This window comes from Phodopus roborovskii, unplaced genomic scaffold (assembly GCF_943737965.1).
Source record: "Phodopus roborovskii unplaced genomic scaffold, PHOROB, whole genome shotgun sequence".
Classification (NCBI taxonomy): domain Eukaryota; kingdom Metazoa; phylum Chordata; class Mammalia; order Rodentia; family Cricetidae; genus Phodopus; species Phodopus roborovskii.
Genome location: NW_026125397.1, coordinates 10656795 through 10670593, shown reverse-complemented (window position 1 = coordinate 10670593; position 13799 = coordinate 10656795). Strand labels below are relative to the sequence as shown.

Genomic DNA, 13799 nt, shown 5'->3' with positions numbered 1-13799 from the left:
GTAAGCTGTCATATAGAGTTCATCCCTTCTGTTCATTGATTATTTTAACAGTTTGTCAGCTTCATCTTTTAAGGGAGGTTTGTTAATACTTATGGCGTTGTAGGTTCAATGTGGTGAGGATGGGAAAGACTCATGAGCCACTTAATACGTAGCAGCTCTGAGTTGTGCTGAATATAAACTCTGTATGGATTTCAGAGGATACACATGCAAATGTAAAGGATCTCATTAGTGATTTTATTGTGAACATATATTAAAGTGGTAGTACTATAGATATATTGATTATATAAAATAGATTTTAAAAATTAATTTAACCTGTTTCTTTTTATTGGCTTTAATGTAACTAGTAGAAAATTTGAAATTAGGTACTGGCTTGTTACAAGTCCTTTTTAGATAATGTAATTTTCCTAAGAGAAAGTTGTTTCTTTGTGGTACTTCCTTTTTCATTTTTCTTTGTCTTCTTAGAGAGAGGGTTGTTTGTTGTTTGTTTTCAGATAAAGCCTCATTATGTAGCTCAAGCTGGCCTGGAACTCCTGGCAGTCTTCCTGCTTTTGCCTTTCCAGGGCTAGGACAGCTTTTTTAAAAAGAAGATAGAGCATGCTTGAGTTTGAATCCCATTTCAATAGCTTTTAGACTTTGAGTAAGCCATATGCATTCTGAGTTTGTTGTTTCTTTGTAAGTTGTATAGTCCCAAGTCCAAGGCTGCTTTGGGGATGCATTGACAGAACCGATCTCCCAGTGCTTCACACACGAGTGTGCACACAAGGAACCAGGAGATCTGACTCTACTCTGGGATTCACATTGTCATTTGCAAGGAACCTTCTGGTAGTGCCAGTACTGGTCCTTTGGGACCTAGATTTCAGTAGGCATTTTAGTTCACTTTCCTCCTCCCAAATTTTACTATCCATTTGTCTCAATTTGTATCTGTGATATATAGAAATTGGAATAGTCATTATAACCTGCAAGGTTTTAGAAAAATATATGTACTGTGAATTCATATGGATACTATGGAAGACCTGTTTACATCTGTAAAGTTACCACATTTGGCTGAGGTCATGTTTGTTGATGGGATACTTGGACATAGTGTGTCTATGAGAGCCAAGGATTTTGAAAATAAAGGCATAATAGGAAGTAAAATAATTTTAATGATGCACTGAATAAATAAGGGTAATATTTTTGTTTATCTTATTGTTAAAGATCTGTGAAGCAAGATTGAGAATTGGTGAAAAGAATTCCTAAGAGTTGTATCCTCTATTCTTTAGGGCAGAATACAAATGAAAAAAGTATAAAAGTAAATGTATTTTAACTGTTTTGAAGAACAAGCACATTAATTTGTGGGAAATCATACTGGACTGCTCATTGTGGTCTCTTAGAAATACTTTTTCACTGCTAATCACTAGTACAGTAGATAGGTGTGGGAAAGGTGAGTGTCTTAGTAAAGGAAGGGATAGGATTGGGATGAGAAAGGGGCTTTGCCCATGGTGTTACTGAGTGGCTAGCTCTGTAAAAGACTACAACCTATTTAGTTGTCCAAATGGAGGAATTCTTGAAGATTTATTATGAGTTATTTTGAAGCTTCTTTGTTTTGGTTTACTTAAAGTACAGACCAGTCATAGAGATAAAATATTTATGGATAAGACTGTAATAGGTAAGTGAATAGACAGGAAGAGTTGTGATTTATTAAAGAGAAAATAAATAAATAAATACACAGAAAAAGTAAAGCATTGGAAATAGGAGCAAAATTTTTCTCTATCTCATTAGTAGGAAAAAAGTACTTTCAGTGACCTGCCAAGACTTTTATAAGAAATTTAACACCAAATGTTACACATGAGAATTTTACCATTCAGTCATGTATGTGTCCGGAATGTATGATTAAGATGACTCAGGTGATCCGTTCTGGTTTACACACTTGTAAGAAGGGAAGGACAGACAGCAAATATCCAGCAGTGGTTTTTGTACAGACACACAAATGTTAGAACGTAGGCAAAGTGAGTCATGGTCCAAAAACAAGAAGAGTGAGTGAGGCACAGAGTATCTGTGTCCTTTATTTTCCAAACTGAAGAAAGCACTCTTTCTCAGTAGACAAAGGACATAGATAGATCGCTGCCCCCTCCGGTCATCCCTACCTCTATTCCAAATCTTTGTCAGGAAAGGGCTCTTTGTTGCTGTTTGGCTGTCTGTTGTTGGGATTTACCTACATTCTGGAGAATCCTGCAGTAGGCATTAGCCAGGTGAATCATGTGCTTGTCAAATGATAGGAAGATGACAGGTTCTAGAGCTGGAGCTGTAGGACTAAGTTACACTGTAAGTTCTTTAAGGAAGTGTGCCTTCTTCTCAGATGAAACACAGTTATTTATGTGAACAAATGACTTAAGTATTATGGTCTTTAAACTAATTCCAGTTGAAGTCAACATTAAGTTAATTGGCAACTTACTAACCACTTGAGACATAAACTCTGTCCTGTCTTCATGATTCAGCAGGAAGTCTGTGCATACATTAATATTGCCAATCCTCATGATAAGTCCAATAGTAAAAGAATATATAAAATGCAGGAGAAAGAAGTGGTTTAGGTGTTCATTCCTGTGTAGTGCAGTGAACTTTGTCAAGCATTTTATAAGTTGGAGAAGAGGGAGACTCTTAAAGGCAGGACGATGAACAGAATTGCCAAGGACTGATTTTGTGTAACTACAGTAGGAATGTGGAAGGCTGGTTGTCATGGATAAATCTGAGGCAGTTATGTATTTAGGGCTCAGAGACCTAAAGTCTGTGTTTTCCTAAGCTTTGCCTTTATTGTATAGACTGGGACACTAAACTTGGGCTTCTAGTATCCGAGGAGCATGGCCAGTTCACTCAGAGGCATAGTGAATGTAAGGCCAGTTACATAGAAGTAGATCCCAGAATGTTCAGGATAGAAGTTGACAGACTTAGGCCTGACAGAATGTAGGACCAGAGAAGGTGTTAAGCATGTTTTCTTTTTCTCTGTGACCTTTAAGTGGCTAAGATGTGGAAACTGAAATGGCATAGTCCAAGGTTCATCTGAGATAGGTGTTTGTGTGGACCACAGAGGTGAATAAAAACGTGATGTTGCCAAACAAGGGTTCTGTTAAACAAGAACTTTCAGATGATTCTAGATTGGGCAGGAAAGGAAATGACATCAGGAATTGTATAAAGGAAAGAAGATGAGGAAGTGGCCAGAGGTCTCGTCTCCATTACTAAGAGCAGCTGTGGAAATGAGCAGTGACAGGGAGGACCAGCACTAGGGGTCTGAGAATGGGATTATGACTTCTGACTTTAGGTGACAATGCCAAGTGGTATTTTATTGCTAATAGGAAGTAAAGTTACTTAAATTTAGGAATTCAAATGTTAAAAATAAAGGTCAGTTTTATATTTTTTCAGACTCAGGTCATCAGCTTCTCTAGCCTAGAATCTACAGTGGGAGGGTCCCCTCAAGATGCTATGTACTTATTTCTGATGAAGGTATATTGGAGCAAGATTTAAGGACATCTGGGAAGGTGGGTTCTCGGGGATACTCTGGTAGGTCGGTGGTGCTGCCAGGAGCTAGCATGAAGAACATGCTTGTGGTGAAGTCACCACAGCCAACGGTAGACATCTCAAAACCAGCGGTGCTGGGACGGGAAGAAGTTTACCCTGACCTGCAGATGGGAGCTGATGGCACTGTGCGAAAATGGACAGTGTGTGTTTGTGTAGGCTGTGAGAGGGAAGCACACTGAGGACCCTACCATACCACTGAACATTTTGGCACCCGTGAAAGGCTGGTAGGAAGAATGGAAGAGTGGTACCCATGTTAGCTAAAGCCAGAGCAGAAGGAAGCACACAGTTCTTAGGAGTGCTGTTTAGCTAGTCACTTAGAAAATTCTTTGGCTTTGAAAGCACTTCTTTGTTTTCTTAAACTTGGTGAGGAAAGCTGGCTTCTATTTACATTTAACTTTGGCCACGAGAATCTTCGATAGGTTGTCACCTGTGAGAGGCTTAGGGAGCATAGAGACAGGATCCAAGTCTCCCCTCTCTTAGCGTTCTCACTGTGCACTTGCTCATTTCATCAGCAGTCACTGCGTGATTGTAAGGAAGCTTACCTTTGGAGTGGGCATTTTTCTATATGAGAGTTAGAGGCTGATGGTGTTTGTGGATTCCCTGGACAAGCAGCAGCTTGAGAGAACGTTGGCATAAAGGTTGTAAAGTTGGGTGTGCTTGTACATATAAATAGACCCTTTGGCTAATGTGCTAATACTGCCTGTGTAGGAAGGCACTGATGCTAACTCACTCTGGATTAAGGATGGCCTGTTGCCATTTTGACTTATTCATACAGAACTTGTTTATTTTACTTAAAGTATTTATTGTAATAGAATATAAAGAATTATCACATACTCCACTTTAACCATTTTTAAATGTAAAACTCAATATAGCTAGTTTTATTTGCAATGTTGTATAGCCATCCTTATATGTATTTTTAGAAATATTTCATGAATAATCCAGACACAAAATAATGTACTTTTGAGGCAGTAGCTGCCTATTTTCTCTTCCACCTGGTCATTAAGAACCCTTAAGTTGATCTCTATGAAGTTTGCTATTCATCCAGGACTGTAAAGAGTACTTCTCTCTTTGTGTCCAGCTTATATTCTTTCCAGGCTACATCCATATTGGATGAACATTATTTTTCTTTTATTCTGAATAGAACACTGTTAAATGCCATGTTTCCTTTATCCATTCATCTCCAAAGACACTTTGTGTCCACCTTTTGATTTATAATTCTATTATGAACTTTGCTATATGAATCTCTATGTGAGTCCTGGTTTTCTTTTGATTTGTATCTGGCAGTGGGATTACAGGGGTGTGTTATAATTATCAAACTTCTATAGGAGCGATATTCTCAAAGGTCTAATTTTTCTGTGTCCTCACCCACTCGTATTTCTTCTCTCCCTGTAGACACATGACTGTGGATATGATTTATATTCTACTAAGGACTACCAGTACTAAGCACCTTCCCATGTGCTCATTACTCCTCCCCCCCCCCAGTAAATTTTTTTTTTAATACCTGGTACTTATTTATTTTTTTCATTGAGATGTAAGAGTTCTTTAAGTAGTCTGAAAATTATGTCTTAATTTTCAAAATGGTCTTCTATAAGTTATCTATTTGTTTTGCTTTTTTACTGATAAGGTCTAATTTTTATATTCCTCTTGTTCCCTGTGCTGTTGGTGCTATGTTCTAATGCTTGAAGAATTTCCCTTCTGGTAACTTCCAAGACTTTGAGGATTTGATTATGATATTTTGGTCATGGATACACTTGGGGTTAAATTTTATATATTCTATGAAGTATGACTTGTAAATCTGGTTGTCCCAACATTTATTGAGGAATATTCTTTCCCTATTGAACAGGCTTGATACACTTTCTCAAAGGTCATTTGGCTATGTCTTTGTTTCTGCATTTAGTGAAAAGATTTATTTACATATTTTAATGTGTATGTATATCTGTGTACCAGTATGTGTATCATATACATGTAATGGCCTGTGGAGGTCAGAAGTGGGTATTGGGTGTCCTGGGAAGTGACATTATAGGTGGCTGTGAGCTGCTGTGTGGGTACTCAGATCCCAAAGCTGTGTCCTCTGCAAGTGCATTAAGTGCTCTTAATTGCCAAGCCATCTCTCCAGGATCATTTCTGGACCTTAATTTTATTTTATTGACATATTTCTGTGTATGTATCTTAGTGTCCAGATATATAGTAAGTTGTATAATTTGGAGGTGGTAGTTGTTGAATTTCTTTCATATTTTTCAAGATTCTGCTAATTCCATGGGGATTTAAGGACTAAATTTTTGTTTATGCAAAAGGGCTGTTAAGATTTTTAATAGGAACTACATTGAATCTATAAGTCACACTAATGAGAATTATTTGTCTTCTCACATTCTTTAGGTTATGAACACTGGGTTCCCTTGTTACTTATTCAGGCCTATTTTATTGACTTCAATAGTATTTTATCTTTTTCAACCAAGTCTTGGTTAATTTAAATAAATTCAAAACTAGTATACTTTTTTAGATATTGTTATAAATGGATAAATATATAAATATATGTGTGTGTGTGTGTGTCCTGTGTCCTTTGATTTCCATTTTGTTGACTGCTATTATACACTACTGGGGTTTTGTTTTATTTTTGGTTGAGGTGTGTGTGTGTATAACTTATAATCTACAGCTTTGTTCGAATGGTTTTTCAATTTCTTAGGATTGCATAAAGAGCAAATAGTTTTTTTTTTCTCTCAATACGAGTGAAAAGTGTACAATTTAAAAATGTATTCTCTATTAATTGGTACATATTTATTAACTTTTAATTATAAAATAAAATTTACCACATGTTTTGTTGTTGTTGTTTTATTTTTTTGAGACAGGGTTTCTCTGTGTAGCTTTGGAATCTGTCCTGGAACTTGCTCTTAGACCAGGCTGGCCTTGAACTCACAGAGATCCGCTTGCCTCTGCCTCCTGAGTGCTGGGGTTAAAGGCATAAGCCACCACCACCTGGCTCAAGAATCATACTTAATTGATTAATTCTGCTAATCTCAGTTTGTAAAGCTATTGCTGTTAATACATTTTTTTTTTTTTCTTTTCCAGTACAGAATGAACCAGCAGTGGAAGAGAAACCCCTACAAGTTGGCTGACAGCTGGTAAAGAAGATGTTTTATTTTTATGACAGGTGCCTGTGGGAACTGTACTAGAAATGTAAGTAAAGCATCCAGAGTGCCATGACTTTCCTAAAGCTCGAGTGGATTGATGAGGATAAATGAAGAGAACCATACTTGTGTTTAGTTTTAGTTATGCAAAATGAAAAATTTTATTGAATCACCAATAGAATTTGCAATCCTATTTACGCTAAATGATTATAATCAAAATTTCTAACAGTTTTCACACGGGGAAACTATGGTAAATGAAGGCTGAAAAGCTGGAAGCCTGTGTTTCCCATCTTTACATTGCATAGTAATTCAAGTGAGAAAGGTTTCTGGATTTTAGAACTAATTACTAAAAGTTTGTTTCATGAAATGTAAGGGCTTTTCATACAATACCTGATTTAAAAATTAGTACACTATACTTTTATTCATATCAATTGACTCTAATTTGTATTTTGATTAGTTATGTTTTCCTGCCATTTAGGCTTTGTGTAATATGCCTGCGGGTATTTCGCAATTTGAACTTGTTCATATTAAATTTCATTATAGTTTGATGAAACATATTCTACAATCAATACAATAGTTCTAGGTCGTAGAAAAATGAAAATCTTGTTGACTTTCAGTCTTGATCATTACAGTGTTCAAATGCCTGTACCCAAAGGACTCTTGCATATACTATTTTTGACACAGAAACTAGTTTGTTACCTCCCTTTTCAGTATGGTAATGCTGCCATTAAAAGTATGACTATATCATTCAAAGTCAATATTGAGTATTTGGTAAGAAAAAAATGATACCATGACACTGTCATTAAAATTAGAGCCAGTGAATCTTGTATATTTTGTATTAGCCCCCCCCCCCCACACACACACACACAGACACAGCTAGTGGTGAAATTCAAGGTCTTGGCCTTGTGCTTGCTAGGCAAACTCTCTACCACTGAGACAGATCACCAGCAATAACACACACACACACACACTTTGATGTGATGTGATGGAGTGGGTTAATCTTGATCATCAAGGAATGTACTATGGCCCAGTAAATGAGAGGAGACAAATATGTTACCAATTAAGAGGCAGTATAGATACTATATTGAGATAACAGTAAGATGTTTTTAGAATTGAGAGGAAGAAGAAATTAATGGCATGTAAAGGATAGATAGTGGAGAGAACAAAAAAGGGGTACAGATACTTAACATCAAGGTATTTTAGAGCATCAGGAACTGATAGTATATACAAAATAGAGTGGAAGAAAGAGCCATCAAAATTAAAGGAGTGGATGTTTATGCAGTACTTAGCATATTACCAGGTGATGAATTTAACCATTAAGTATGAGCAGCCTTACTGTTGAAGAAGCAGAATTAGAGAAATTAAGTTATCTCCTAGGACAGTGTTTATCAAGTTTCTGGGGGAATAATCCTTTGGAGGTCACTTATTTAAAAACACAGATTATTGGAGCCAAATCCAGACCTTGGATTCAGATTTCTAGGAAAGTGCACACTAGCTAATGTCTGTCTTTAGGCAAGTGTAGGGAGGGTTAACATAAAGAAAAATGGTATGGCTAAGATTTTAAGTGTTTTAATGAGAAGTCTATATCAATGATCTTGAAATTCTATGCTTGGGAACCTCTATTGGATTGTGTATACAGTAGGAAACTATTAAAGGTTGAGAGATGACTAATATATGAAGCCTATTGGTAGGTTAGTATTTTGTGTAAGGAGTATGTATCTAAGGGTTTGGAATTAAGAGGCACACTCTAAAGGAGTTGTGGCCAGGGGTTGGATGAGTACTGAGAATGGTGATTTATCCAAGGTGGAGAGCAAAGAGAAAGATACAGCATTTAGGGAGTAGACACATTTGTTCTCAGTTGTGTTTATCTCAGCTATCTAGAGTGTTGAGGTGGAATTTTGGAATACGGAAACAGAAATACAGGCTTGAGGTGTGAGGAGTCACATAGATCCATACATGTAAGATACTCATAATACTGGCTAAGCATAATGTGAACAACAAGGGATATGTGCAGTCTTCAGGGAGTGCTGACTTGAAGGGTACTAGAGAAAAGGAAAGAAAAGAAAGAGATGAATTGAGAATGTGCTAAAATCCAAATGAAAATCGTGAGGGTTGAGAAAGAATGGGTTCATGTATATTAAGGCTAAAGGAGGTCATTAAATTGATTTTGACATGCTAATCAGAGTTCTAGAGGAGTTAAATCATGGTTCCTATTACAAAATTTAAGGGGCTTTTCAAATAGCTGGCAGAAGCCCATCCTGAACCAGGAAGAATGTCAATAAGGCAGAGTGCAAGTACAGCTGTGTTTTGCTGACGATTCATTGGCTTGTGTAAGTGATCGGTGGTAGCAGGAGTCAGAGTGTTTCATAACCCTCTTGGGGCAATAGGAAATAAAGATGTCTTGGTTGAGTTACTGGGAGCAAGCTTGCTGGTCTCTGGCAGTCAGAGCAGCAAGGCTGTGTGTAGAGCTGCAGCTTCTGCTTTAACCTGCTTTGGTAGACCTCTCCCCCATGCCTTTTGTGGGAATATTGTCAGTTTCCTGTCTTCCTCTGAGCATTTTTTAAATTCCTTACAGGCTGCTTATCATTTGTAAGTTGGGTAACCCAAGGTTTTGTGCCACCCGTTTTCATGGCTTTATGAACCATGTATATGTTGATTTCTCATAACTGGATGATTATATATGTGGACCAGTTTTATTAAGATCCTTAACCTTTTAAATAAGGTTACTTCACGTTTCTTAATAAGAAGACTGTGACCTAACATCTGTTTTAAGAGCCATTAGCACCGAGAGTAAACATCTGAAATCATATGTCCCCTCCACTCTTCAGTCTTTGTTCCCATCTCTATTCAGGTCTATTGTCTTCCTTTTTATCTGTGGTTTCCAGTCTGGAAATTTATGGAGTAACAATTAAGTTGTGTTTCTTTAGAGTAGTAAATATTGCTTTTATGATGTTTTCTGGCTGACCTTTTAGCTCCACTCCTGTTATTCATTGCTTACTTGTTGAGAACCTTGTGTATGCTTGAAATCTGCACCATCCAGCCTACCTGCCCATCTCAAACTTCGTACATTCCTCTCCACTCATTGCTTTTATATATCTTTACACATTTTTAGTACTTCATACTGTGATTCTTCTACTTGCATATACATTTCCTTGTTTAACAGACTACACATGTATCCAATTTGTCATTAGATTACAGCACTGTTAATGCTGTAGGTCTTTAGTGGGTCCTTATCTTAATAAAGCAAAAGTTCTAAGTGTCCAGCCTGGAGAGACGGCCAGCAGTTAAGAGTTCTTGCTGCACTTGTAGAGGGACAAGAAGAGGTCAGTTCCCAAGAGTCACATCTGACAGTTCACAGCTTCCAGGTGATCAGGAGCCCTCTTATGACCCATGCAGGCACCCACAAACACATGTATGCACGTGCATTTACATTAATAAAAGTAAAATCACTTTTCAAAATCCTGAAAGTTTTATGTGTGTTAAGCTCACTACATCCAAGTTGGGGAATCTTTCCTTCTCCCTCCTCACAGCAAATTTTATAGCATTTTCTTTCATGATTATGTGGAACTTTCATAGGACTTTAGAAACTAATTTTTTTTGGTTATTATTATTATTATTAATTTTTACCCAAACCTGGTAATTTTTTCAAGTAATGAAATTTAAGCTACTAGTTTACCTGGATGACTGAAAACATGTACTAATAGAGGGAACTGAAACTTGGATTATTAGATTTCTTGTTTAATATGTGCCTGACTTCATACTATGCTTTCTCCGTGAGTACTTGCAACTTTCTGTTATCCGGCCCTTTGTTGTGCTTTCTCAGCACTAAATATAAGTACAACGACAACTTTTTCATACTGACAAGCTGTATGTATATATCTTGTATTAAAAATGTCGACTTAGATATTTAAGCTTAATTAAAATAAAATGAAATTTAAATATGTATTTTACAATATGATAACATCGGGGGGTTTGCTTTTAACAGTGTGTTTTCTTTTCACAAATATTTGCAAGGTCCTATATGGAAATACATAAATCACAATGGATGATAGTATACAGGATGGCTAGATGATTAGAGGGAATTTTGATAGGAGATGAAGATGGTGTGAAAATTTGCATTTGAGGCATCCTTAGAGACTTTGGATTATACTAAAGTCAACCTTTTTAAGGAAGGAGTGTGGCTGAATTAAGAGGCATATGCAGTGATTTAATGATTGCTGTCTGATGACTTGGAAAAGGTAGGATAAGTAGTGGCTCATGGACTTGGCAGATGGGAGATGATATTAATATGATCTATTGATGTTTTTGCATGCAGCGAGGCAGAAGGACAGTGTAGGAGCTAAATTTCTGACTTGTACAAACACCTGGGACCATAAGCTAATTGCTAATTAAAACAAAGGTTCCAGATTGCTGTTGTCTAGAGTCACAGTTTGAAGGACAGAGCTGTGCTCCTGCTTCTTCATACTGATGCAGAAGTCATTTTGGAGTAGGCTTCATGTTTTTAAATGCTACATTTAGTTCTGGCTTACAAATTCTGTGGCTGAGTAGAAACAATGTTTAAATTATACTCTATTTGCCTCACATTATATTTCTTTTTTGTTTAATAACTATTCATTGGTTCCTGTAAATAAAAACTGATGAGTTACAACTACGGTTGAAAAAGGATGTTTACAAATATTGAGTTTTTCCTGTTTTCTTTCACTTTCCTGTCTTTTGTTTGAAATAGTGCATGGAGCCCATGGTGGCTTGGAGTTTCTGGTCTCCATTTTTATATCTTCCGCCTATAGCGTGTGGCTTGCATGGAGTAGGTGTTTTCTGAACTAGTGAAGTAAGACATCAGAAGTTTAACCTGGTCTCACTTTTTTCATTTTCCTAGGATGGCTGGCTGTGGTGAAATTGATCACTCAATAAATATGCTTCCTACAAGTAAGAAGGCGAGCGAGTCCCGTTCTAATGCTGCCCCTTCCCTAACAGTTCCCGAGTGTGCCATTTGTCTGCAAACATGTGTTCATCCAGTCAGTCTGCCCTGTAAGCATGTTTTCTGTTACCTGTGTGTAAAGGGCGCTTCATGGCTTGGGAAGCGATGTGCTCTTTGTCGACAAGAGATTCCTGAGGACTTCCTTGACAAGCCAACCTTGTTGTCACCAGAAGAACTTAAGGCCGCAAGTAGAGGAAATGGTGAATATGCGTGGTATTATGAAGGAAGAAACGGCTGGTGGCAGTATGATGAGCGCACTAGTCGGGAACTGGAAGATGCTTTTTCCAAAGGTAAAAAGAACACGGAAATGTTAATTGCTGGGTTTCTGTATGTTGCTGATCTTGAAAACATGGTTCAGTATAGGAGAAATGAACATGGACGTCGCAGGAAGATTAAGCGAGATATAATAGATATACCAAAGAAGGGAGTAGCTGGACTTAGGCTGGACTGTGACGCTAACACTGTAAATGTAGCAAGAGAGAGTTCTGCGGATGGTGCGGACAGTGTATCCGCACAGACTGGAGCTTCTGTCCAGATGACAGTGCCGCCTTCATCAAGGCCCCTGACATCCGTTGATGGTCAGCTAACCAGCCCTGTGACACCGTCCCCCGATGCAGGCACTTCTCTGGAAGACTCTTTTGCTCATTTACAACTCAGTGGGGACAGCATAGCTGAAAGGAGCCCCAGAGGCGAAGGAGAAGAAGACCGTGAATCACCACCATCTTCTGGCAGAGTACCAGACACTTCTGTTGAAGAAACTGAGTCGGATGCCAGTAGTGATAGTGAGGGTACCCCTGTGGTGGCTACACAGCACTCCTTGGCCCAACAGAGACTTTTGGTTTCAAATGCAAACCAGACAGTAGCTGACCGATCGGACCGATCCGGGACTGGATCAGCAGCAGGGGCTGGAGCCATGAGTGTCAATGTCAGGTCTAGAAGGCCGGATGGACAGTGCACAGTGACAGAGGTTTAAGTAAACATCTTCAGGGCCACACAAGGGTGAAATGGATACCTGTAAATTTCTGCCCCATAACATTATACTCATCCTTAGTGCATTGTGGGAGCTGGGGTGGGAAGGGATGTGGGAAGGACAGACCTGAAATTAAAGTGTTTAACATGTCTCTGTTGAAATTTATTTTATGTGAGGAATTGGGGTGTTGATATTTGAGAGCTGTTCAGTAATAACACAGGTTTCTTGACATCTATTTACTTCATAGTGTATTTTTTTAAGTCTTACTTCTTTTGGCCAGTGTGTACCTGCATATTAATGGTCCTCGTCTGACTCTTGCTCTGCCTTGTTTTTCTGCATGGAAAATCATTACTAAAATTTGGCACCCGTGAGATATTTGATATCATTATGAGCAGGAAGCTTAATGTGGAAAATAGATGTGAATTTGGGATTTAAAAATAGGTGACTAACAACTGCTTCATAGTTGGTCTCACGGAGATGGAAATGTAAAGCAAAAGCTGGTAAGTTGTTTCACAATCTAACACTTCATGGCCTTCCTTTCCATAGGATTTGCTGTCTTGTCCTTGTATTTGGAGGTTTCTCTTAGTCTGCATTTTTCTTTTCCATTAAAAAGAAACTTTATAATTTAATAAATACTAGAGTTTATCAAAAATAATTGTTTCTTGTTTGAGTCTGGAAAAGGGACGGGGGCACTTTGCTACTTGTGGTTGAAGAGCTTTTTTTAAAAGGTTGGGTTTGAATTGATTGTATTCTGCTCAATTGTCCCCCATCAGAAGTTTGATTTCTTCATAAGAGACTGTACAGAGAAGCTATCTGTGCCATTGTGTTTGGAATAAACAGATGTGGAAAAAGACTCAAAAGCTGTGAGATTTAAATTTCTCAAGCAGCTAGTAGTTTTATATTTCCTTTAGCAGTTTCTATCAGTGGTATTACTGTAAACTTGCAAGAATGATGGTTATAGATCAAATATATGACTTGGTAAGGTAGAATGTATTGGTGAGCACAAACCTGAGAATTTGTCTCTAGAAAAATCATGCCTATCCTTACTTCCTTCAGAAAGTGGGATTGTGTGGGTACATACCTCTAAATTCTCTTGATTAAGTTTATCAAGTTAACCGAATACTAAAACAAAACATAGTCACCATTTTGAGTGTCTTTTACCTCTTACTGAGACAGG

The 13799-nt window shown here is 37.7% G+C and overlaps 1 protein-coding gene across 1 annotated transcript; it reads left to right on the top strand.

The window, feature by feature from the left end:
* The first annotated feature begins 6607 nt into the window (after positions 1-6607).
* Rnf146 (ring finger protein 146) lies at positions 6608-13475 on the top strand. The gene is made up of 2 exons (XM_051175478.1): positions 6608-6723; positions 11551-13475. Coding segments are annotated over exons 1-2 (1077 nt in total). The 5' UTR covers positions 6608-6721; the 3' UTR covers positions 12626-13475.
* Positions 13476-13799: the final 324 nt, after the last annotated feature.